The sequence below is a fragment of the Scatophagus argus genome, chromosome 2 (genome assembly GCF_020382885.2).
Source record: "Scatophagus argus isolate fScaArg1 chromosome 2, fScaArg1.pri, whole genome shotgun sequence".
NCBI lineage: Eukaryota > Metazoa > Chordata > Actinopteri > Scatophagidae > Scatophagus > Scatophagus argus.
Genome location: NC_058494.1, coordinates 15,922,053 through 15,947,956, shown reverse-complemented (window position 1 = coordinate 15,947,956; position 25,904 = coordinate 15,922,053). Strand labels below are relative to the sequence as shown.

Here is a 25,904-nt window from a genome sequence, read left to right as displayed (position 1 = left end):
CATTGCATTCACCTCCCGGGCAGTTTCTGTATGTCAGTCCACAACAGTGTGGTTTTTCAGTGCAGTCAGAGCTTTCGAAATGGTCAAAAACCATTCTGTAAATAATATTCCATGAAATCTAGCCTGTGGACGCTGCCCACTTTCACCAAGTTGTGAACCTGGCAACCCTGCAGGTCAAACACTTTATGTCTGTTGTTTGCCACAGTGGTTCTTCTGTTTATTCCAGGAAAACCACTGTTTCTGCTGTTGGAAACATTTAACGCATACTTACTGTGCTACACTGGACTTTTTCCTGGGAGAAAGTTATGTTACTTTAAAACAGAACTTGTGGGGTTTCTTTTGTCGACATGGGAAGTTGAGTGCGCAATATGATCGGTGGTTAAACGGTTGCTAAGTGACCAACAACATAAATGAATGCTGCCTTGTTCTCGTGTCTAAGAATTGTCAAAAATTTTAAATGATTTTGTGGTTTTCGCCACTTTCTACGTCATGCTCAAGAAAAACAAATTTACTAAAAAGTCTACAGGCTCCATTAAATATACATATTATTGCATGAACCTTGGGAACTTTTCAGGGCCAAAATTGCATTGATAGATAATAACATGTAATAGCAAGAATATTGTGTCTTTATACTGAGTGTCTGTGTGTTTGTGTGAAAGAGAGAATATTCGTGTCCTGCCCTGGCCACCTCAGGACAATAAATTGTGGTGGGAAATGTGTGTCTGCAGCGTGAAATAGACTGAGACTATTTGGAAGAAACCATAGTAGTACATCCTCTTAAACTACATAATGACATCATGTTGTGTGTGTGTTCATTTGTGTGGGGTATTTTATTGCCTTGCTTAATGTGGAGGACTTAAAGGAAGCATGCGCGTCCTCTTTGGCATCCACTGAGAGACAGGGAGAAGGGCGGAGGGAGGAAGGGAGGGAGCAGAAGGAAGACGATAGATTAAGGAAAGAAAGTGGTTTGATAGAGGACTAAAAGGCTAAGTTGGATAGGAGAGAAGGGGTTGTAACAGAAGATGAAAGAGAAGCAGGTAAAAGGCCAGTGGGATGGAGGCAGGCAAAAGAGAGAGTAAGGAGTGTGAGGAAGGGAAGGAGGAAAGAGAGCCAGTGGGGAAGAAGGAAAATAGGAAGCAGGAAAGATTGAAAGTGGGAAGAAAGACATTTAGCAGGGAAAAAGAAATAACAAAAAAGAAGAGGCAAGAATGAAGACAGGCAGTGGGAAAGTAGGAAATACCAGGACAGGAAAGAGGAAGCGCTGGGAGGGAAGGAAACTGGAAGTTAGAAAGGAAAGAAAGAAGGAGAAGAAAGAAAAGAGTATGTAGAAAGGTGTTTGTGGGAAGGAAGAAAACCGAGCACAAGGAGTGAAAGAGGGTGAAGGAAGGAAAAATGGAGTAAGGGAAGAGAAAAAATGGAAAGGATGGATAAGTATGAAAAAAGAAAAGAAAGAAAAAAGTGTAAAATGTGTGTGTGTTGTGTGTGTAGGCAGGGGTGAGAGGTCTATGTCTGTCTTCACCAGGATTAAGCTTCAGCCTTATTACAGCCTCATTACATCAGTCCACTTCTTCCATTACACACACACACATTGAATGTTGTGTGTGCGTGTGAGTGTGTGTGTGTGTGTGTGAGTGTGTGTCATTGGTGCACTTAGTTACAGTTACACACACACACACACACATGCATTTAAAAACAGTCTCTTGGAGGTCACGGCTGAAGTTTGGTATTCTGGTAATGTTAATCAGTTTATGTGTATGCAAGTGTGTTGGTATCTGTGTGTGTGTGTGTGTGTGTGTGTGTATGTGTGTCACAGCTGTTCAATGCATTACCAACTAATATGACACTCCTGGCTCACCCACAAACACACACACACACACATATACACACCCTGCTAATCTAATTTAGCTAACAGCAGTAGGCTTCAAAAAGCAGTCTGATGTTGTCTTTTTGCTCACATAGTGCCCCCTACATCCCATGGAAATGTAGCCTGTCTGATGTCACTCATCATGCTCTGACCTGCACATATTCTCTATATTTGGGGACACAAACCTCATCGTGGACATTGTAGCGTGGTGGGTCGTATTTCGACCGGACCAGCTCGTGTTGTGCTGTGGTTAGTAAATGGAACAGTGGCATCACTCATGTCTGAACTCAGCTCTCAGCCTGCAATGTCTGAACTTGTCCAGTGGAAATGCAACGTGCCACACTTAATGAGAGCTTGGCTGGTCAGGATGTATGTGGTCAAACTTCATAAAGACAGAATTGTGGGGCGTACAGGGGAGCTGTCTTTTAGATGTGATACATTGAAAATAAGACAAAATGTAACATAAGAAAACATACTAATCATACAGCTTTGACCTCATGTGGCTCTTCCATGCTGCTTCACATGTTTTCTTTCAGTTGAGCAGGGGGTCTGGAATATGGTTATGAACAATGGTGGCAGATGCTTTCCACCAGTTAACATCAACTACTTGGAAAAAAGCAAATAAATGATTAATACAAATTAATGGTTTCAGAGGTCATTTTATTTAGTAGTTTTTTTATTCACACATATTTCCCCATGTCCAATCACCAACACTAATGTTTTTATTGATGACACTCCTGTATACTTATATGTATGTATCTTTGTGTGTGTGTGTGTGTGTGTGTGTGTGTGTGCGTGTGTTGTCTGGCTGGTGTCCAGGAGACTTAATGGCCAACACTGTTTGCTTTCATGCCCCGTCTTTCCAAGCTGCTGGTCATAGGAATGCAGGACTCGTGTGCATACACACACCCACACAAACACACACACACACACACACACACATCATTCAGAGTCATTTTTGCTCCCTTCAACACATATGGTGCTTGGGTCAACACATAAAAAGACCAAAGAACCAACCAAGAAAGCCTACAAGCAGTCCAGATTATGCATGACTTATCATATTCATCTTTGGTCATGTGGAAATGGATCTCCGCTTTTGTTTGGAAGTGTTTGCTCTCTTTTTTTCTCTTCACCTCTCTTTCGTCTCTCAGTCTCACACTCTTTGTATTTCTCCTATCATTGTTGAATGTACGTATTATTGTATTTATTTTGACACAGCCCAGTAAACATAAATCGGGCCTGGTGTCTTTGCCAGTAACTGCCAAATTTTTGTGCCAGCGTTGCAGTGTGCCGTGTGCACGCGCGCGTGTGTGTGTTTGTGTGTCTGTATGCGTGGAGCGGACAGTGGACAGATGGTGCAGGACAGCTGGTCCAGAGTGACAAGTGTGTGTGACCCGAGCCTCTACGGTGGTGAAAGAAAGACAACATTGACGGAGAGAAACTATTTGAAGAAGAATATTTCAGCTAGCCTGTGATTGCCAGGAGCTGGCAAACAGAGGGGTGGGGGAGGTGAGGTGGGGGACTGGTAGGGGGCTTTGGAGACATCTTGAATAGATTTGAAGCAAGAACGAGAAAGAGGAGGAGGAGGAGGTGGAGTAGTGATAAAAGAAAATCTGAAACGATGCCTTTCTGCCAATTTGTTCTTTTATTATAGTGCTTGGATTTCTTTCTAATGGCAACAAATGTTGTTCTTCCATCTTTTTGTCCTCTCCTCCTGCCCCCTCCCCTCCATCTTCCTCTCCTCCTCTCCTTGCTCCCTCTGTCTCTGTGCTCTGAAAGCACTGTGCAGGTGTTGGGTCAGACACTGTAAACTGTCGTAGCCTCATCGCCCTCGCGCAGCCGAGCGGCTGTCTGACGAATCCCTCATTGCCCTAAACAGCCCTGAGCAGACGATTGACAAGAGGTTCAATCTCACACTGAGCTCAAGTGAGAGGCCTCGGGGGAGGAAACACTTTCTGTCTCTAACATATACACACACACTAATAGACCCTGACAGGAGAAATGTGATCTGTCTCTGTGCTTATTGAACCAATGATGAGCGACTCGCTCTCCCTCATTCTGTCTATAAATACGTCTCAAGCCACCTGTTTTATGTGCATTTTGAATTAGCACATAAAGAAACTACAGCAGGAGAAGAAAGGAAAACTAAGTTTGCACATTTGACTGGAGATGGAAATTTAGGGGTTTTGAAAAGACGATATGGTAGAAAAGTGGATAAAAACACATTTTACCGGTCAACTGATCAATTAGTTGGCAGAGAATTATTCAGCAACTTAACTTAATTGATTATTTAGAACTCTGAGAATCCGATAAGATTGGTTGCAATGTCATTTTTGGAGCTACTTTCAAAAATACAGGTGGCAACATATCACCAATGTTACCGGCAAACTGCTGCTCACTGTCTTGTTTGTAGTTATCTGTGGCTGTAGCTATAGCTTAGTAAGCTGTGGAACTAGTAGCCCTGTAGCTGACCAGATTGTGGCTGGACTGGATCACAGGGGAATCACCGTGGCAGCCTGAACAAGACTGGACACCAGACTGGGACTGGACACAACTTCCAAGACAGGCAGAGTGTAGTTTGAAGGCAGGGCATATAGTACGGAGGTGATTTACTGTGGCCCAACAATGAGTATGACAAGACAACAGGACACGGCAGGCGGGGTCCAGGAAAGAGGTGAAGTGAAAGAGAAGTAAGAGAGAGTCTGGCATCAGCAGCAGGCAAAAGCAGCAAAGTATTTTCACATTTTTCTCTGTGAATTGAGGATTTAAAACCAAAAGGTGATTATGGAAAGATGTACCAAGACCATTTTGGTGAGTGTTATTTCACTTATGTCTTGACTGAGTGAAGTGTGTTTTATGATGAGTTAAAATGCAGTTGAACTCATCCTAGTTTGGTAAAAGAGAGACACTTTAATTCAGAAGGTGGACGGTTGCAAATCTCGGTTTAGTAAGGAGAACAGCTGTAACAATGGTTTGTTTTATCAACTCATAAGACTAAACGCTAAGAGAGCATGTGAAAATAAGTAAACTTGTTGCTTGGTTACATCTCCCAGCTGTAGCTCAGGGCGGAGGGGCCTTGGGGTTGTCCCTTACAGAGGACAAAGTGGTATTAGTTACACACAAAGTTATATAAGTGAAGTTCAGGCCATATCCTAGAAACTGCACCTTAAATGTCCCACAGTAATTGCTGCAGTAACTTTGCTGCGCGCATCCAAACATTGAAAATTACTAAAAGCTGCCTCTCTAAATCGAAGAAAATAATCCGCTCTGTTGGTGGCGAATGCTGATCATCATCAGCACAAGCTATCATGCTTTCCTAAACTTGCAGTTGTTATTCACTTATATATACTTATGTATATTATCGTAACAATGAGATGAATGAGAGGTCACTGTCGCCGCCTCAGACCCATGCATGCTGGACTGCATTTGTGAACGCAGACACCATCCTGTCTGTCCTCCACTCATATCACATGCGTGTGCTTGTTTTAGAGAGTTTTTGTTTTGGTGCAAACGACGCAATGTCTCCTTCCCCTTGAAGAAAAAAAACAAAACAAAACAAAACACAAAACAAAGGAACAATGAATCATTCGATTACCATGGCAGCAATGGAAGCTTTGAAGCATTCGGGTCTGCCCTGTTATTTTGTTAACCATTCAGTCACTCATCAGTTTCTCCCTCTGTCCGTCCGTCTGTCTGTCCGTCCGTCCGTCTGTCGGTCTGTGCCGTCTGTGTGCATGTGTGCATGAAGAGGCCTCGCCAGCATGTCACTCCAAGCTGCTGGGTAAACACAGCGAAGGAAAGACAAAACCGCACACAGTGTTGAATTAAGAGGAGAGGATGTGTGTCTGTGAGTGTGTGAAAGAGAAAGAGGGAAAGTGTGTGTGTGATTGCCTTGGCCTGTCTTGTCATGGTTTGTAAACTGTGAATAATGACACCAGGGTGAGTAAGGCATCTCTACTGCAACCCTCTACAACTGCACACACACACTCACACACACACACACACATTTGACGGCTCTTTCCACTGATACACTACGTTACTCCTCATTTGTCATGTACAAACACTCTCCCCAACCACAAACATCTCATCTGAGGCTCAGCTGTCAGTCATACTGAAAATACAGTTTGAGGAGGAAAAAACTGACCTCTTTATTGCATAGTTGTTGAATTGTTTATGAGCTGTTTAGTTGTTTATTTTGACGTTGTCCCCGGTTGTTTGTTTTCCACATTGGGCCACACAAAACAGCAGATGTTGAAGCTGTTGGCTTTTAATGAATTTGATTTAATGACATGAATCAGACTAATACAATGCACATACAGGATGAGGCCTTGTGGGTTCGCCCTCACTGTCTCTCAGCTCCCCCCCACCCAAAGTTAAATGTTTTACTTTTAATCCGTCGCTTCTGGTCGACTGACGGAGCCAGATGACAGATGAATACAAAGAATGAATGATTGATGTATCAAAAGAGCGATGTAATCATTGAGCAATCAGGAGAATAGTGCAGCGACTGATGGATGAAGCAAATTGTGGGGGAGAAACATAGATGGAAAAGCTCAGTCTGAAACTGACAAAGGATTGTTGGTTTCCAGACTGATACATTATCGTGTTGTGAGAGGATATTTTTTTTGTGATATGTTGGGGTTTTTAAGTGGAAAGGAGGCAGACAAGAAGGGAGGAGGCTGCTTCAGCTTATTGGGTCACGGAGTTTGTGGCAGATCAGGTCAAAAGCGCTGGTGAAAAACTTTCTGACCTGGCAAAGGACTTGCAGACCAAAGCACACACACACAGAGACACACAGACACACACACACACACGTGCACAGGCCTAGACACGCGTCCATATGCTGTCACTTTCTATTTATCTGTTCTATTTATTATTGTAAGGCAATGTAAGAGGCAAACAGGAAAAGGATATGATGTCACTAACCAAGACTTTGTGGCAACCGAGTGGTCTGGCAACACATCCAGCGGTGGTCATTTTAGCTGTGGTGTGTGTGTCTGTGTCTACATCTCTTGTGTGTTTTGGATGCTCTTCCAGGCAAAGACTGCAATAAATTTGGTCATAGTGCTGAGCTGGTTTTAAAATTCACACACACACACACACACACACACACACATCTGTCATATGCAGTGTGTAGGTGTTAGAGCGAGGGTTATTGACTCGTAGAGATCAAGACAGCAGCGAGCAACGAGTGAACACACTGCTATCGGAATACGATTAATACTGTCTGGCTGATGGATTAGACTCATTACACAGGGAGCAGGGCAAAGGAGGGCGGTGGAGGGAGGAGAGGATGTGGGAGAGAGAGAGGGAGAAAGAGGGAAAGAGGAGAGGAGGGAAAGTATGGACCAGAAAAATCGACGGAGAGCAGGGATCTAGGATGTGACGTTAAAAATATTTGTTTCTTCTGTGCTTAAAATATCAAAGCAGGATGAGGGCAAACTCAACTACTTTGTTCTGTGTCTGAGTCTGGGAAAAGGTCCGACTGCAAACTGATCAGAGGACAGGTCAAAACGTCAATCACAGATATACCCAAATTCATTTTTATTTTACTAGACAGTATGGGCAGCAACCAGCAACTACTTTTGCATATTTCTGTTACATTTAGTCATGACTCTGTTGCCATGTTGTGTTTTGAAAGTTACATAACAGCACCATGACTGACACCTTGGCGATACAGATGAAGTGGTAAAAGCAACATGTCAGCTATGGTGCTGACAAAGCATTAAGTATTCATTCACGTTCACCTGTGTTGACAGGCTGTAGCTAAGCGGCCTAAATGGCAGAAAATATACTTAAAGTGAGGATTAACCTCTGGATCACAGGTGTGCCAATCTGTAGCAGCTGTATCTGTTCCCAGACACATGCAGTAAGACTGACGACTAAAGAAGGAGCAGCTAAAGCACCTGCTTTGTAGATTAGACTAATGATTATTTTCATTGTCGGTTGATATACCAGTTATTGTCTTGAATTATCAGTTTATTTTTTGGGGGGTTATAAAATCTAAGAAAACAGCGAAAGTGCATGTTGCACTTAACTTCATTTGACTTGTTTTGTCTTTGTCTCAACAGTTCAAAACCCAAAGAGTTTGAGTTCACTCAAACAGTTTACTACAGTGTAAAAAACACCAAATACTGACAATGCAGACCTGAGAACCATGTTATTCCTTTTTTTTACTTTTATGAATTATGATTAATTTTCTGTTGATCGACTCATCTGTTAAGCTCATTGCAAACCAGCATAGTTAGAGGCCTGGAAATATGAGTGTTGGATGCCATTTTCTTCTGCAGTACTTGCTTATTGCTAAGCTCACTAGCATTGCCTTCTGGTTAAATCATTGCTCACCAATTGTCCAACAGGATCTGGTTTTGTCACCATTTGAGCAAGATTTATTCATTAAGATTAATGACACATACTGCAAGCAGAACTATGAACTTTGCTGACAACGTATTTCCACAAAAAGCACAAAAACATCAGGCAACCCTCACTGTCTTGTGGTGAATTGCTACTTTAGATAATCCCACTCTGAATCATGTGCTGAGCTGTGGCAAGAAGAGCCTTCAGTCAAGCTTCAATCAGTGTTTGTATAGTTTATTTACTATGCACAGTTATTCTCATGATGATCCATTACCACTAAAACTGATTTCAGTGTGATGCAGAGAGGGTCTGCGTGTACCTGGAGACTGTAAGCATGTGGGCTGCGTAGATCAGCAAACTCATGTTCTTGTTCCTGCCATCTGTATGCATGGAAAAAATGTTTTCCTATTGGATAGTCTGCCCCCTTCTAGGTAAAAGTATATCTTGAAATTGTCTCAGAAAGGGGAGCACAGGTGCACAGCGTGACAGGCCTTTCTGTTGAGGCAGCTTTAAATCTAAGTATCATCATCAGATATTTAGAGGGAAACCGTGTCCCTGTTACGGAGTGCTTCTCAGCTCTCCTCATATGCAATTACTGTATTACTGCAAGCCGCTGTCCATTTCTCCTCTGTGTGTGTGTGTGTGTGTGTGCGCGCGCAACAGATGTATTCCTCACTTGTCTATAATTACATGTGTAAACATTTCTGATGATGTCATGGCCTCAGACCGCTGACTAATCTGTTCCTGGGTTGGAAAGCAACGTAATCAGTCTGGTTTTAAACATGCTTTTACACTTTTACACACACACACACACACACACTATACCTGATCTTTATTTTTTCAGCTTTATTATTTAACCAGTTAATCTTACAATATAGATGTGACAAGAGATGTCTGTTGACTATGTCCTTTCCTCAGCCACAAGACACTTGTCTTACAAGTCTGGCAAGCAGCTTACAGTTGGCTTTGTTAAGAGCTCACTACAAAAACGCTTGGTAGCTGAATGGAAAGAGCAGGAGCTATTTGTGTAGGAAATCAGTAGGCAGAATGTAGCATTTCTACCAAGCAATCATCTTGGCTTTGCCGCCTGTATTCATAGTATAAAGGAAGAAACGTTGCAAAACAAAACCAGCAAAAATAACACAGCTGCTACCACAAGAGCTTTTTGTAAACTGGGTGCTTTGCAATGTTACAACTTGTGGAGGCAACACACACACACAGATCTTTTCTGGCAGATTGACATCCCTGCTATCCAGACAGCCACAGTCACGCACACACAGGGGACACCCTCTCCGTCAAGTCGAAATGTCCCCCAGGTGTCCACCCTGGTCCGGTAACCATAGCAACCCTCTTACCTGGCATTTAAAGTATGTGTGCGAGGCATGATGGTGAATAAGTGAAGCAGACAATGAGATGGAAAGAGGAGGAGAAGGAGGAAGACTGGAGATCTGTCATTCATGAGCAGAGTCAATATTAGTTTAGAAGATAGCGACTGAAGAGAGGCTGAAAGACGAGGCTGTCTGTGTGTGCGTGGGAGGGTGTGTGTGATTCTGCATAATAAGAGATAATAGTAAGATTTTGCTTATCATATCCTGCATGGATGGTTTTTAAAATTCTGCCACCCAAGATTTCCAAGACACACTTAAAAACCAGCAATTCACCACCACACACACACACACACACACACACACACACACATTCCTCCACATTCTCAGGTGCCAGTCCTGGCCGGCTGTGTTCAATAATCCTCTACATTGTCTTCACCAAGCCTCCTCTTCTCCTGCTCCTCCCACTCCTTTTCTTACCCCTCATCTCCTCTCTTTTCTTTGGGAGTCTTTCTTCTAATTGCTCACAGAAGTGTGATCTTTGGGGGGTCCACTTCATGGCATTGCTCCCTGAATTAATGAAAGGATCCACACGCACTCAGAGAATCCCAGTCTCACTTCAGTCATGGTCTTTTTCCATGACATGTCATGTCCTAAACACCCCTCTACCAAAACCAAAACTCCCTCCTTCCCTCACCAAGTGTCCATCTTCTCTTATGAATTCACATTTCGCTCCCTTTGCTGTCCATCCAGTTTCTCTTCCTTTTTCCTTTTTGACTCTTTCCAGCTCTGTCTTTGCCTATTCACACATTCTTATACTTAATAGGATTAAGGTCTCCGAAAGGGATTTGAACAAGATGATTAGTTTACTGCTCTGCCAACTTCGGCCCATACCCGGTCGCACACAGACACACATTTGTATATAGATCCACGGGAACCCCCAGTCTGCTGGACCTGGGAAGAATCTCGTGGCAGTAGGGCATGTACAAAAGAGGTTCAGAAACTGTATAACAGTAGGTAAGAGTGTGCATGCGTGTGTGTGTGTGTCTGTGTGTGTGTGTGTCCAGCGTGAGAGAGAAAGGAAGGGAGGAGGGGAAGGATGAGGGGTGCATGTGTGAGAATTGAGTGCTGCTCTTTCATGCCCAGGTCTTCTTAGACACGCAGGGCGTCAAAAGCTCCTCTCACTGTGAAAAGACCCTTTAGAAAAGCAGCACTAAGCTCTTAACACTGGAGACCTGACTCTGTAACGCGCGCACAGACACACATACACACACGTATACACACACACACACAAACAGGGCCACCAGAGGTGAGAAAAACAGACAAAGCGGAAGGTCAGAGGATGTAGAAAAAGACTACGTCCACAAGATTCTGTCTCATTGTTAAAACCGCATGTGAAAATGATGTGCGTTCATACTTTTGTTTGTAGGGCCAGTGAAACACCAGCGCAATATGAAAACTGCTAAATCCCCTCATCTTCTTCCTCTTTTGGTCAGCAAATTGTGCATCACAACCAACATCTGCTCGAGACACCATCCCTCTGCTGAGTCGAGTTAAGTTAAGCCGAGGATTTTTAGTCACTGGACTGGACAGTTAGTGCAAAGCATGTGTATCATCGGGGTGTAGCACCATGACCGCGTGTGTGTGTGCGTCAGACAGTTCCTAACCTAGCAGCGTGATATAATTCCTGTGTGCATTTAATGCCTCCCGCCCCTTCAAACAAAGACACACACAGTTACAAACTTGCATGCACGCACACGCACACGCACCGGGACCCAGCAGGAGCCTCTTTTAATGAAGGTAACCTCCTGGTTTAGGCACAGGGGCAGAGGTGAGGGGTTAAACCTTGGGGAAGTCCAAAAACAAGACAGGAGGAAAGGAAGAGCGAGAGAGAGAGAGAGAGAGAGAGAGAGAGAGAGAGAAGAGAATGGAAAGGCAAAGGTCAACAGGAGAGGAAGCCAGAGAGGGATATTGGGAGAAAGAGAAGGAAAGTGGTAGGTGGGACATCGACCAAACGATTTAACTAAAGATGAAATTGAATCAGGTGCCTTGGCGCCAAACTGAGGAAAAAAATCCACTCCTAAGTCCCAGAGAAGTCAATTTCCTAGTCAGGCTAAAGCTTTTTTATTCACCCACTTTCTTACTCTCACTCTCTCTCTGGTGGTCTAAGTGATGAATAGGGTTTAGAGTGGCCTCCTGCACTTCCTTAAGAGCCCCAAACCTAACCCAAACTGCCAATCACATGTGCATGCATGTTCGGCTGGATGTGTAGGTGTGAGTATGTGCATCCTAACTCTAACCTCAACCTAACCTTAAGGCAAGTCTTCACCCTAATATTTAATGATTTACATTATGGAGACTTGCATTTTTTCCTCATAAGTAAGGCAAGTTGTCACTAGACACGACAGCTACAGGAATATGCGGTCCTACATGCACACACACAACTTCACCTCTCTCGTGCACCAGTCTTTTACTTAACCCTAGAACACTAACGTTAAAAGTAGTAACACCATCACTAACGTTGGGTATATTTTACCCGATATAATATCTCGGATAAAATACAGTTTATCACACCAGCGTTCATCATGCCATATAGGACACACAGTGGCCACCTCTTGGTTTTTCTTTCACAGCTGTACTGAGCACACATTTGGTCGAAAGTATCAACACATCCCTTCATTTGGTTGTAAAATTCGATCACTTCAAAATTGTGTGGGTGAAAATCACCCGACGTTAGTGTTCTAGGGTTAAATCCACCTTCTGACGGTGTTTACCGTAGATGCATTACTAAAATTGTGGCAAAGAAGAGAGTTGTAGATTCCCAAGTGAATATGTTAAGTGTGTGTAAACACACTCTGGCCAGGATTAGCTGAACACGCGCTGCACCATTCACAGTTAGGTCCCAAAACATAGACATTAAAACTGTCAAACTGTCAACTGCTCACATATGACTCGTCACGGCAATGACTTTTTACTTATTTCTAATCTGATAGGCAAGTGCTGTAGCTGCAGACTGCAAGGTACATACTGTGTGTGTGTGTGTGTGGGGGGGGGGGGGGGGGGGGGGGGGGTATGAGGGGAGGTTGTGGGGGTTAAGGAGCACTTACAGAAAGTTTATTTGGTTTTTTTAGAGTTCCAGCAGCTAAAGCAGCACGGCTGTTTTCCAAACCCCCCCAGCTCTGTAAAAGTATCAGAATACACTCTATTTGATTTGATTCAGACCAGCCGCTGTGTGTGTGTGTGTGTGTATGTGTGTGTGTATGTGTACACAGACATGAGGAGAAGCACATGTGTTTGCATTGTGTAAAACAAAAGAAGAGAAGCCTCGTTTTCATCTACGTCTGTTTGCGCTGTCTTATTCCAGGAACCTGTTGATTGATCCCTGCATCAGAGTGCACTGAAACATGATGTGAACTTGCTCTGTGTGTGTATGTGTGTGTCCAGGTGACTATACATTTATATACTGTATGTGAAGTCCATCTGAAATTAAATAACTTGTCAATGCTTTATTTCTTCATTTCCAAGCATGTCACATTTTACATTTTTTTGGTCACTTGAATTCTTTGCTGTTTGCTGCCAATAACAATTGTTTTGCCCCTCATAATTTCCCGAGGGAGCCAGAGTTGATGATTTTATCTTGCTCATCTTGTCCAACCAACGGTCAAAGAAATCCGATTTTATCCAGTCATTTGCAAAAGATATCAGAAGCATAGCATTAAATTCGTTGCAGTTTTAAATAAGAACAGGGTCCTGTTTTAGTGTCAGTTGCCCAGTAATGCTTATAACATGCTGGAATTAACAGGCCTGTTGTTTTAACAAAGCTATTCTTAAACCTTCAAAACAGAAATACGAGGTTAGTCTAGTGTTAGCACTGTTGGAATTGGATCGCAGAACAAAGCCTGACAAATCCCATTTAGTCTGAGTTGACTGCAGAGGACCCAAAGTGAAATGGGTTCCCAAAATATTTAGAGCTCATTTCCATCGTTGTGGTTCACTCATGATTTAGGGTGACTCACACTTTTCTGGACTGGAAAACAAATTCAAAATCAAAGGGTATTTGGGGGGAGGTAATGGTTACAGCAGTATACTGTGGAGACACTGAGCAAAATTTGCATTTGGTGGCTGAATTATGCTGTCTAATATTATATACATATATATTAAAGCCTGAATCTAGTGTAGATGGATGTCAAAAAAGTCAGACTATTAACTGCAGCAACCCAACCACAACATCTCCCTCATATTTTGCACATATTTTGTCCTGCAACTGGGCAAAGACAAACTTCTACAGTTGTAATTCTTACAGTCCTGGGTGCTAGCTGGCTAGCCAGCATGTACCTGCACATGTCATAGTCAGGAGGTGTAGATGCAGAACAGCGAAGTCCTTTTCCTCCAGCAGCAAACATGCTAACATCTGTTCCTTTTCTAATAAGCTACGGTCCCACTAGGTTCATGTCTTAACAGGACTAGTTTTGTCACTTCAGTTGGACATTAAGGTTACAAAACGTGATCCTCAAGAACAAGGATACAGGCACTAAGTATTCTCAGTCTTTTAAACACCCTCTCTGACAGTTTTTTCTTATTCATGCCAACCAATCATCACTCCACACACAGGTATAGAAGCAGCAGGTGGAAAACACTGCAGCACTGATTATATGATCACACCAACTAGAATGTGAGGAATGTGGCTGGGCTTTAGCTGCTAGCCGATTAGCATGGTGGAGGTCAAGAGCTGGAAGGTCAATGGTGAAAGGTCAAATAGTCTGTCTGGAACTCGGCAGCAGGACAGACACACACACACACACACACACACACACACAGCAGTGTGCGGTTTCCAGTGATGTTGATTCATTTCTCTCATGATGAGATGATGCGGTTAATTTTTTTTTTTAAAACCCACATTTAACATTGTCTGATACATCTGCATCTTCCAGAGAGCTGAATTCATTCTCTCTACTTCACGTTACTCTATTTATATTTGCGTGTGCTTCACACCTCGTTTCATGTAACTATTTGTGTGTACATCCTTCAGCACCTACGTGCGTGTGTCCCTCTCTAAATCAAGTTGCTATACCAACCAGTGATAGCATGTCTTTCACCCAGCAGCAGGCAGCAGATTTAGTTAATGTGAGACACCTGTTCATGTGTGTATTTATGTGCTCGTGTGAGGATAATGTGAACACATATTACTGCAGTAAATTTAGTGTGTTTCTTTTTGTTGTTTTCTATCAAGCTGCAGCTTGGTCAAAGTGGCTGAAAATTAAATCTTTGTGAAGCCCCAGTGCTCATAGTTACACACACACACACACACACACACACACACACACACACGTCCATCACTCACTCCTTAAAAGCAGAGGAAGGCGGGGGCTTGGCGGGGGGGAGCAAGGGAGAGATGAGTGGGGGAGATGAGAGGAGGAAGAGGAAGCTCTGAGGGAAGCAGAGGTCACTAGTGCCCCCTACAGGTTGTTTAAGCACTTGTAGCCTCAAGTACCTGAGCTGGACGGATGTTTAAAGCAGACAATTGAATTGCGTCTGGCTCCAGATGCGTGGATACCTGTCAGAGGAAGCATTTTTTGTGTCACTGAGAGATGAATAGAGACAGCTGATTATATTTGGAGAAGGAGTGTACACTGTGTGCAAGGAACTCAATTTTGCAGATGATCTGTCTGGTTCTGAAGTTCCCCCGCTGCATTTTGGTGATTACATCAAGTACTTGTGCTGCAAAGCAAGTGGCTCTGTGACAGCTTGGCTTAACTCTCTGCCGCCTTCTTTATCTTTCTCCCTTTTTCTCTCTCTCTGTGTCTGCGTCCAGTGATCTCAGCGAGAACCAGATTCAGGGAGTTCCGAGGAAAGCCTTCAGGGGAGCTGTGGAGATCAAGAACCTGTAAGTTGGACTTTTTTTTTGCTTTTGCAATACTTTCCATGTATGTGAGTGTAGTGTGTGCATGCATTTGTGCATTTGCGCATATGTGCATGCTTGTGCCTCTTGCTTTTCAATGTGTTTGCAAATGTGCACAACCCCCTTGTGCCTGCGCATCAATATTTCATTGTGTTAAATGTCATGTGCCTCCTGCTTGCTGTATTGACCGGCACCGCTGCTCATTAGCAGCTGTAGGTGTGTGTGTGTGTGTGTGTGTGTGTGTGTGTGTGCTATGGATGTCACCTCATGTGGCATTTCTGCTGTTTTCTCCCTTTGTTTTGCCTCAGTCATAGCTATAATGATTAAAGATAATTGTAGTTCATTTTGCAGGTAAAGTAATTGCCCGGCAGTAATTCTAGATATATGGATTTTTCGACTATTTCTCCGCATCCTGTTTTTTTTAAATGCCTTGCAATTATTATAAAAGGACAAGGCAATGTGTGTGTGTGTGTGTGTGTGTGTGTTTGTGCACGCGCCTGCGCATTAGCGTGCGGGTGACAGCACATGATTTACTGTCCTTATGTCTTAATTAAATTGTTTCAGCAAAGTGATTCTGAGAAAAGGGGAGACAGAGAGAGAGAGAGAGAGAGAGAGAGAGAGAGAGAGAGAGGAAAAGGTAAAGAGCAGCGCATACAAATTAGACCTCAGATAGAAGACAGCAGGAACTGGGAATGGATACAGAGATAAATACATGGAGAAATACATCTACAAAGAACAATGAGCTCAGGAGACAGAACTAAAGCAAAAGAGAAAAGGACTGAGTGAAAAGGAAGGTACAGAGAGGTTGCAGATGAGTTCACCAGGGGCAGTTGATGCAGTTTCTTCTGTAGCTGTCTGTCTGGCTTGAATTTCACCTGAAGACATACTGTTAGACACTTTTACATCTTACAGCCGCTTCCTTTTTTCTGTCTTTCCTCTCTCTCTCTCTCTCTCTCTCCCTCTCTCTGTGTGTGTGTGTGTGTGTGTGCAGCCAGTTGGACTACAACCACATCAGCTGTATTGAAGATGGAGCTTTCCGAGCGTTACGTGACCTGGAAGTGCTGTGAGTACTTGTTTATTCAGACACCCTGCTAACAACAGCAGAGCTTTGGTGAATGATGAACACTAACAGCAGCGGGACAAGGAACAGCTAATATCCTCGTTGACCTTTAAGAGACTGCATTGCCTGTGCGGCTTCCTGAAAAAGGGCAGTTTCATATATAATCGTTATCAGCATATAATTAATTTTACTGATCACCACGTCTTTAGTGGCACTGCAACCCTTGTCTGTCCTAAAGTTAGCCTGACTGAAAAGCTTGTTGATGTTTTTAATGATAGATCATTATTTTCACTGTATTGTGAGGCAAAAGCACATTGCTTTGACTTTAAAGTCAATAGATGTACATTTAATTTTGACCTTTAATTTAATTTTAATTTACACCATTTAATTTAATTTTCAAGCTAAAAATAACAATGTAAAAATAACGAATATGCTCTGTTGTAAATAGATGCACAAGGAGTAGCTTGAAGCTCGGTCAAATTTCAGTTATGACCGCAGTCAACTTCACCTAAATTTGAGATTTTCAGGGTGTGTAATTGTTGGTGTATCCAACATATTGCTGTAATGATCATTTTGTGAGATTAATCAAAAAAATGATGAAGAGCAGGGAACGCAGGAGGTGGTTTTAATCAAATGAGACTGCAGATAAGAGAGCTACAGTTAGCAAATTAATTGTCTTAGGCATGACTTCATTGAAAGACAGTTTAGTTGACAGGATTTACCTGTCAAAATAAATCTGATTACATGACATTCAGACATACAGACAGTTCAGCTTCCCTACTATATTTTGCTTCTCTGTGTCTGAGTACAACAACCTTTGTGATTGCAGAAGAGACCAATGAATCAATATCAGGCTGTGTTTTTTTTTCTCTTTTCTTTCCTCAGCACCCTCAACAACAACAACATCAGCCGACTGTCTGTGGCCAGTTTCAACCACATGCCGAAGCTCAGGACCTTGTAAGTGCCACCGCTGAGTATTTGGTACACACTGTCGACTCGAGGGGACATATTCCTCTCATCCGTGCCTGTTTGTTCAATTGATTGATCGATCTGTACTCCTCTGTCCACCCCTCCCGTCTCCCCTCGTCCTCAAATCTATTATTTCTGCTCTCCCTCCCCCCACCTGTTCTTGCCACCTGTCTGCCGCCCCCCCTGTTCCTGTGATCGCCACATCCCCTCTCCTCCCTCCTCCTCGTCCCTCTCTTCCCCAGTCGTCTGCACTCCAACAACCTGCAGTGTGATTGCCACGTGGCCTGGCTGTCAGAGTGGCTGCGACAGCGCCCCCGCCTGGGTCTTTACACCCAATGCATGGCCCCGCCGCACTTGAGGGGGCACAACGTAGCTGAGGTGCAGAAGAGGGAATTTGTCTGCACAGGTAGGTTGAGTTGACGTATTTGCTCCGTTGTCTATTTGGTGACTGACATCCGCTTGCTGTTTCACAGTAGCAAACCCATCTTTTTCTCATTTTTCTTGCTGTCTTTTGCTCATGCTTTTCAAGATGGGGACGAAGGCAAGTATTCATCTTCCATTACACAGCTTGGCTATGACCCCACATGCTAAAATATGTGCTGATTTTCTGCACATCACTGTATTTGAAAGGGCGCAAGATTAAAAATAAAACTGTAGCTAGACAAGGTCACTATCACATTTTGGGGCAGTATCTCTCTCTCTCTCACACCTGCACACTTTTTTGCTTGGCTGCCGTATCACACTTTGATTTTCTTCACCGAAATCTGTCAGCTTCAGTGTCCTTTGCCTTTGGGTTTTACACCAAGCATACCTATTATCCATGGATAATACTGGCCCTCTGTCTCTCTCTGTGTAGGTCACCAGTCGTCGTCATCTTCCTCCTGCAGTGTGTTACAGTGCCCGGAGTCCTGCACCTGCAGTAACAACATCGTAGACTGCAGAGGGAAGGGACTAACAGAAATACCCACCAACCTGCCAGAAACCATTACTGAGATGTAAGGCATACATGTACAAGCACACACACATACGCCCGCTGTGCTCCACGTGCATTTACATGCACACATAAACTCTTGCATCAGTGCTTGGTGCAGTGATATTTCTCTTCCTCTTTCACTGTGCTTCTCCCCAATTTCCTTCGTTGTCTCCTTCCACCTTTCTGTTTCACTACTTCTCTTTTTCTCTGTGCAGTGGAATAAAACCACACATCTGTGAAATGAGAAAGGCTGGTCATGCAGCTCTTCCCTGCTTAAGAAAATAATGAAGGGATGAGGGAGGAAGAATTGAAAGATTAATCTGAAGGACAAGAGAGATCATATCTCTTTCTAAAGTGGGCATCAAGAAAAGAGAGAGATGATTAGAGGCAGCACATTTAAAGTGAAAAAGATGAGACTTGATTTGAGTCACAAAGATGAGGATTTGAGACTTGACTATAAAGACTTGAATTGAACAGAAACATTCAAGCCTCAACTTCTGGCCTGGTAAAATTCCCGGAAAAAATAAATAACAGCTGTAAGAACGATTTGACTTGAGATCTGCCTCGATTGATTTGACACTTGGATTTGTCTCATTTGATTTGGGACTTTTGTTGCAACATGCTTTGACAAGACTTGGGACTTTATTTGGACTTGAGACCTGCTTTGTCAGGACTTCAAACTTGAACTGCATTCTATTGATTTTAGATTTGTCTTGAACTTGTGTTGGTTGACTTGACTCTTGACTTGCGATGTGTTTTTGCAAGACTTCAAGACTTCAGTTGGGCTTGCCCCAAATGGCATAAAACAGAAAACAATACAATACAGTGCTCCTGTGTGATCAGTCAAACCTGTTAGTGCTGAAGAAACAACTGGAGTGGAGCTGAACAGAAGAGAACAGTAAATGAAAACCAAACTCATTTTCGGGAAATGTTTCACAATAGAATGTTGGTTTGCAAATCATGTTCCATTGCTTTCCTTGTCATAGTGACCAGACATGTGAAATGTTTAGAGAATGGTTGTTCGTGTCTGTTTTGTTTGCCGCCTCTCACTTGCTTTCTCTCTCTTGGCCTGGCTTGAATTGTTTGGACCCTGACTGACTCAGAGTCAGACCGGCACTTAATGGAACATTGCCCAGATAGTTAAGGGTGTGTTTACTTGCACGTACGTCTGACTGTACACGTTTAGAAGGGCAAAAGTTCAGAGGGATGTGACAGACTTTGGCAACGGTCATCAAAGTGCCTTATCTGGAAATGTTCCCTTTTGCCAGAGCCCCTGGGAATGAGCAGCAGTCAAGGATACAGCAGAGATAGCACTGTGATATGAGAATGTTAATGTCATTCCTCAGTGGTCTGTGTGTATGTTTGGTTCCAGACGACTGGAGCAGAACGCCATCAAGGTGATCCCAGCTGGAGCCTTTTCTCCATACAAGAAGCTGCGCAGGATGTGAGTAGATGAGGAGATACATGCATTGTGTACCCTGTCAGCTACCTAAGGAAACAATGTGTTTCTGCCCTGTCTGTGGCTTTTGTTGACCTCCATGTTTCACTTTCTTGATGTTTCTTCTCATCCTTGCTGACTCTATCTCTGCTTCTGTGGCGCTCTGTCTCTGGTTTCCTTTTTCTTTGGCTCTTTCCTTCACAGAGACTTGAGTAACAACCAGATATCAGAGCTAGCCTCGGACGCCTTCCAAGGTCTGCGCTCCCTCAACTCTCTGTGAGTACTTGTATTTATACAAAACACCACAGTTTAGCCATTTCAATCTTATCAAGAAACATAAAACATCTTGTTCCAAAATCTGTTTATCCCACCTTAAAACCTCTGGTTCATCATAATTTCATTTTGTTTGTGTCTTAGTCATCATTTCTGCTAGTAGTGCACTCACGGCCTTAATTTATGAAACCTGGGAACAATGTACTGTCGCTACAACAAAACAAGCAAGAAGGGCAAGAAACACAGGTAGTCAAACAATCAGAGAGTTTAAGACTATCTAAAACATTTTATTTGGAAGAAACACCCAAAAGCAGCATGTCTGAAATGTCATTGCACCACAACCATAACCTACAGTTACATTGCAGGCCTGTCAACCTTTGGATTTCTTTAGCTGAGAAAACTGTGTGCATGGGATTTTTTTGAGGTTGGTGTCCTTTTTTAATCACGTTTCCAAATGCAGGAACACAAGTACAAAACTGTGAGAACAAATTTAAACAACCAGTTTGCCTCCTCCAACTTAAACTTATATATTATTAGCATCCCAGGCTGCTACTAATTATTTCACTGAAGTTTCAGGCTTCCAAGGGCAAAAGTTAGCATATTATGAACTATGTGGTGTTGACATAAGTGATATCTCAGATGCAGAAACCATTATATTTAAGTTTAAGCTAACGTGAACATTGGCGGCTCTATCCTGCTTTCTGTTGAGTTTGGAGAATTCAACCGAAAATGACTGTGCCTATCTCAAAAAATGTGCCCATGCAGAAAGCAGTCCATTACCAAATAAGAATTTGATGCGCTGTTGACAAGAATGGTGGTGCTGCCGGCTTCCTCTTTGGTCTCAATCTCAGATCGGACCATCTGCTTAGCGTGTGAAGCTTTTGGAAGGAAGAACGAAGGGAGGAGCAGGAGAGGGAGCGAGGGATGTAGAGTTATTTCATGAAGGAGTTATATTAAGGTCTCGTCTCTCCAAAGTCAATAATTCATAAATGCTGAATTGCTGAATGGAGGCTTCTGCCACCTCATTACACATTCACCACAGAGAGAATGGGACCCGCACATTCATGCTGACACACCACATACAGTATGGCTTTCACATTAGGCTGCACCGTGTGTTCATTGTGTGTCAGGGTTTGGATAGAGTGGATGTAAATGAGCCATTGATTCTGTCTGTGCATGTGCCTGTATGTGTGTGTGTGTGTGTGTGTGTGTGTATGGGTGCACAGAACAGTACGTGCTAAAGTTGTGTGAGACATAAATGAAGCGTCCACTCTCGGGATCTTGTATTTCCCAACCTCAGGTCTCTCAGGGACAGCCACTCAGCACAATGAAATAAAAGCCAATCTGAAACACATGTCTTTAGCCTGCCTACATACACAGTTCAACTCAGCATGGAGCATAAAGATGACTGATAACTTTGTGTGTGTGTGTGTGTGTGTGTGTGCATCAAAGGTATTTGCTGGGCCAGGCAGTGGCAGTCTCAGCCTTGCAGCCTTGACCTGTTTGTGTATGTAATCTGATGTATTTATAAAAAGCTTTTCTCCGATAACAGAGTACATTACTCACACCATGAGCCAGATTTATGGAGGGCTTTTTTTATTGTGACATTTAGATGAAGAGTGTTCATAACTGCTTAATGTCCTTTGTGTTGACATTCAGCCCGGTGTTGGCACAAAGTCGGAGCCAGTGTTTTTGCTGGTGTTTTAACTTGGAAGCTGAAAACTAAATAAAGAAAAGGGGGTGGGGGTGGTTTTGATTAAGACCTTATCACTTCAGGTCTTTTTGTTTCTCTCTGAATGTTTCAGTGTTCACCTCAGTAAGGTCCCACCCTGTTAGTTTTGTGCTGCATTCACATAATGTTGGCAGTCCTGGAAAAACTATAAAATGTTCACTTTGGGAATTAAAGTCTTAATTTAGGATGCGCACACCCATTATTTGGGTTGTAGTCACACCACATAGATTTGTAACTTTTACATATTTGGAGCATCTACATATTTAGAGAAACCAGAAAAATGATTTTTATTCTTGTTAATATAACTGGCGATGGAGGATGAACTGAATTTGCAGCCATTTTGCCACAAATGTTGAGATATTGTAGCTATCAGATATTCCCCTACGTCTACGTGTGCCTCAGAATTACAACGATTTTACCCGGAGGCTGCATATAATTGAGGTCCGAAACAATGTGCAGTGACCTCAGCATGCACATGACTGTCAAAGATTAACAGGACTGACATTTTTTGAACACTAACGAATTATTAATTTCATGTTTGATAAAAAGTAATTATCCCATCAGAAACAGATGCTAGCGGAACATAAGGTGGTGAGAATTTGGCTCTCCTTGCAGTATAGGCTGAGTGTTAATATTAACAGTATTAGTGCAGTTTTATTCATAACTTATTAATGCAGTGTTTATGCTCCACAGGGTGCTATATGGGAACAAGATCACGGAGATTTCCAAAGGACTGTTTGAGGGGTTGTTTTCTCTGCAGCTATTGTGAGCAAACACACACACACACACACAAACGAACACACACACACACACACAGTTATAGTCACAGCTTAGAGCTCACATCCACATCTCATTGATATTCTGCTGAAAAGTGCTTTCCTAAAGTATTGTCATCAGAGTGGAGACATCATGACTGAAAGCCATCATCGCTGACCTGCGACATTTGAAACACTCATTGAAGATAGATAACAAGATAAGCCGTTATGTCTCTCTCTCTCTCTCTCCTTCATTTTGTCTCTTCTTTATTCCAGGTTGCTGAACGCTAATAAGATAGCGTGTCTTCGTGTAGACGCATTTCAGGACCTTCACAACCTCAATCTGCTCTCACTATATGACAACAAGCTCCAGACCATCGCCAAGGGGACCTTCTCATCACTAAGAGCCATACAGACACTGTGCGTACTCACACACACACACACACACACACAACTGAGTGTACACACAATGAAAGCTAAGTTGAAGTTGGTAGTCATTGTAACTGAACAGCTGCAGATATTTTCAGAATAGCCCTAAAGAAAAACTTCAGTTTAAGGAAAAACACTTAAAATCAGCAGCTTTTGTTTATGCATGTTGGATATTTGGGCCATTTGTTGTTTCTTCTTCCCACTAGTTAAGAAACATTTTTAGGTTAAAATCAGCAGTCAGAGAAAATAAATTGCAGCACAACCAAGAAACAGAACGTGTTCACAGTTACATATTGTTCTAACAGCTTACCCGTGTGCTTATGTGTTCTCCATGCGTCCTGTGTGTGATATGTGTGTGTGTGTGTGTGTGTGTGTATCAGTCACTTAGCCCAAAACCCTTTTATCTGTGACTGCCATCTGAAGTGGCTGGCAGACTACCTGCAGGACAATCCTATTGAGACGAGCGGCGCCCGCTGCACCAGCCCTCGACGGCTCGCCAACAAACGAATCGGACAAATCAAGAGCAAGAAGTTCCGTTGCTCAGGTAGAAACACGCGCATTGCAAACACATTGATCTACCCCTAGGAGAGATTATCTCTGTTTCTGATCACTCACACATGTGCAGACTCTTACACATAACATGGAACACACTGTTCACTGCCCTGTGTTCATTCTGTGTCTTCCTGCTGGGATTTTCCCTCGTCCTCTCTTTACTAACCACAACTCCCTGTTTTCAGAAATTTCTGGCAACTTTCTCTTTCTCATTTGACCGCACACACACACACACACACACACACACACACACACACAGTCAGTGAGTACGTTCTCTTGTTGTTTTTCACTGTTACTTTCTCTGTCTCTGTCTCTCCATTAGCTAGAGAACAGTATTTCATCCCAGGTATTGTACATGTGTGTATGTGTATGCATGTGTGTGTGTGTGTGTGTGTGTGTGTGTGTGTAAGACACAGTGTGGTCCATCACGGCACACTCACCCACTCTTGACACTTGCCTTCGTGAGTGACTTGCCTTGACTGACACCTTTTGTATAAGACATTTTCCTTTAATGATCTAACGTACATCAGAATGCATCACGTCTAACCAGGCACCAGATAATCACACTGTTGTCCTTGCACCGGCTTTGTCAGTAGTAACCGTAACCTTGGCAGTGGAGGGAGAAAAACAATAAGATTAATAAGCTCAGGCCGCTGTGAGCTGGGGCCTGCATGTGAGACTAAATGAAATTATATTGGTACAGCGATCACAGGGACTATATTTAACATTAGTCCTCCTTTGCCTCTTCGCACATCTAATGATAGCTAATGTATGAGCGTGTGTCTGCAAGCATCTGTGTCTGCTTCGCCCACTGCAGAACATCAAAAGGTCACGCAGTTACCATGCTTAGAGGGACACTGGGAAATATGTAAATCAGACATGCATATGAGATCAGTAGCAGGGCTAAAGGCGGTCATTACCACAGCAGCACACAGGGGGGGCCTGGTGTGTGTTGGATGAGAGAGTGTGTGTGTGTGTGTGTGTACAAGTGAATTTGTGTGCTCACTGCAGTCATTAACTCACCGGGGGGACAGAGATTTCAAAGCCCAGATACCACATATGGGGCCGAGCTGAATAATTTAAGAACATTTGCGGTTGAAAAGTTGAATAAACATGTTTTATTCTGTGTATACAACCTTGGTTTCTCGCCGTAGATCAATACAGCTAGAACTCCTCTACTTTAATTTGCATCATGTCCCCTATTTCACAGTGTATTATTCCTTATGCCATCTCATATGATTCTGAATTCTTGGCGCTTTAATTCCAGTTTCATCCCTCCAACCATTTCTTGTTGAAAATGACTAATGTCAAAGAATACACAGAAGAAAATTAATGCACCGGCACCTGTGAGTGTTTTGAAAAAATCTATTGTTCGTTTGCAAATAGTACTTTTATCTGTGTGCCTATGTGTGCCTTATGTCATCTCACGACAACCCTCAAAAACAAGTTTGAATCAGTCGTACTTCGAGCAAACCGGGCCGAGATGCGTGTTGGATGAGAGCACCCACCAAATGTCACGTTATGCCAGCACGATTCTCACTGTTCACGAGTCATTACCCCTTTAAATGAATCACTGCCTGGGGACCGAACGCTAAAAAATTGCAGCATCTTTTCTCAGTTTTTCATCAGCTTTTTGCCTCTTGTTCAAATAAACGAGTGAAATCCCTTCTTCTTTCTCCTACTGCCTCTCTCACACACTCAGGAGTACACCATGTCGGCTGTAAGTAACACACACACACACACGCAAATAAACACGATTCAGGCGTCAACTCCAAATCCCTCACCTCTCGTCCCCTGAACCGGCCTCTGACCTTTGACCTCTTCCACAGTGACCTCTGACCCCCCCGTGACTCCTCTTGTCTGTGTTCAAACTGCAACAATAAAACGATTCATAAGGTTTACATTTTATCATACAATGGTTCGTGCATTTTTTTCTGTTCATGCTGTGTGAGCACAGAGTGTGTGTGTGCGTGTGTGTGTGTGTGTGTGTTCCTAGAAGTCAGGGCTTCTCTTGCCTTCAGTGCTGCTGTAACTCTCCTCCCACTCCTGCTGCTTTCGTCTGTGAATTTAGATGTCTTTAGATGTTCTGGTCTCTCCTTCTCCCTCCCTTCTCTCCCCTCCTGATTTTTCTTTATTGTTGTTTCCAGCTCCTCTGATCTCCTGCTCCTCTTCTCCTCCTCCCCCTCATTATTGCTCCCCTTCTCTCACAATTCCATCTTTCTCCTCCTTTTCAGCCCTCATCTTTGCATCTGTCTTCCTTGGATTCTTTCTCTTTTTA

At 43.1% G+C, this 25,904-nt stretch overlaps 1 protein-coding gene across 4 annotated transcripts in view; it reads left to right on the top strand.

The window, feature by feature from the left end:
- Positions 1–25,904, top strand: part of slit2 (slit homolog 2 (Drosophila)) — an 82,790-nt gene that overhangs the window by 35,707 nt on the left and 21,179 nt on the right. For 3 of the 4 annotated variants that reach the window (XM_046413794.1, XM_046413783.1, XM_046413801.1), the window contains exons 5-15: positions 15,359–15,430; positions 16,437–16,508; positions 17,391–17,462; positions 17,717–17,880; positions 18,331–18,469; positions 19,820–19,891; positions 20,090–20,161; positions 22,584–22,655; positions 22,922–23,065; positions 23,455–23,618; positions 23,949–23,972. In XM_046413794.1, the coding sequence (XP_046269750.1) occupies positions 15,359–15,430; positions 16,437–16,508; positions 17,391–17,462; positions 17,717–17,880; positions 18,331–18,469; positions 19,820–19,891; positions 20,090–20,161; positions 22,584–22,655; positions 22,922–23,065; positions 23,455–23,618; positions 23,949–23,972 (1,067 nt within the window). The remainder of the gene's footprint in view (positions 1–15,358; positions 15,431–16,436; positions 16,509–17,390; positions 17,463–17,716; positions 17,881–18,330; positions 18,470–19,819; positions 19,892–20,089; positions 20,162–22,583; positions 22,656–22,921; positions 23,066–23,454; positions 23,619–23,948; positions 23,973–25,904) is intronic. The other variant, XM_046413788.1, reaches the window with a different exon arrangement.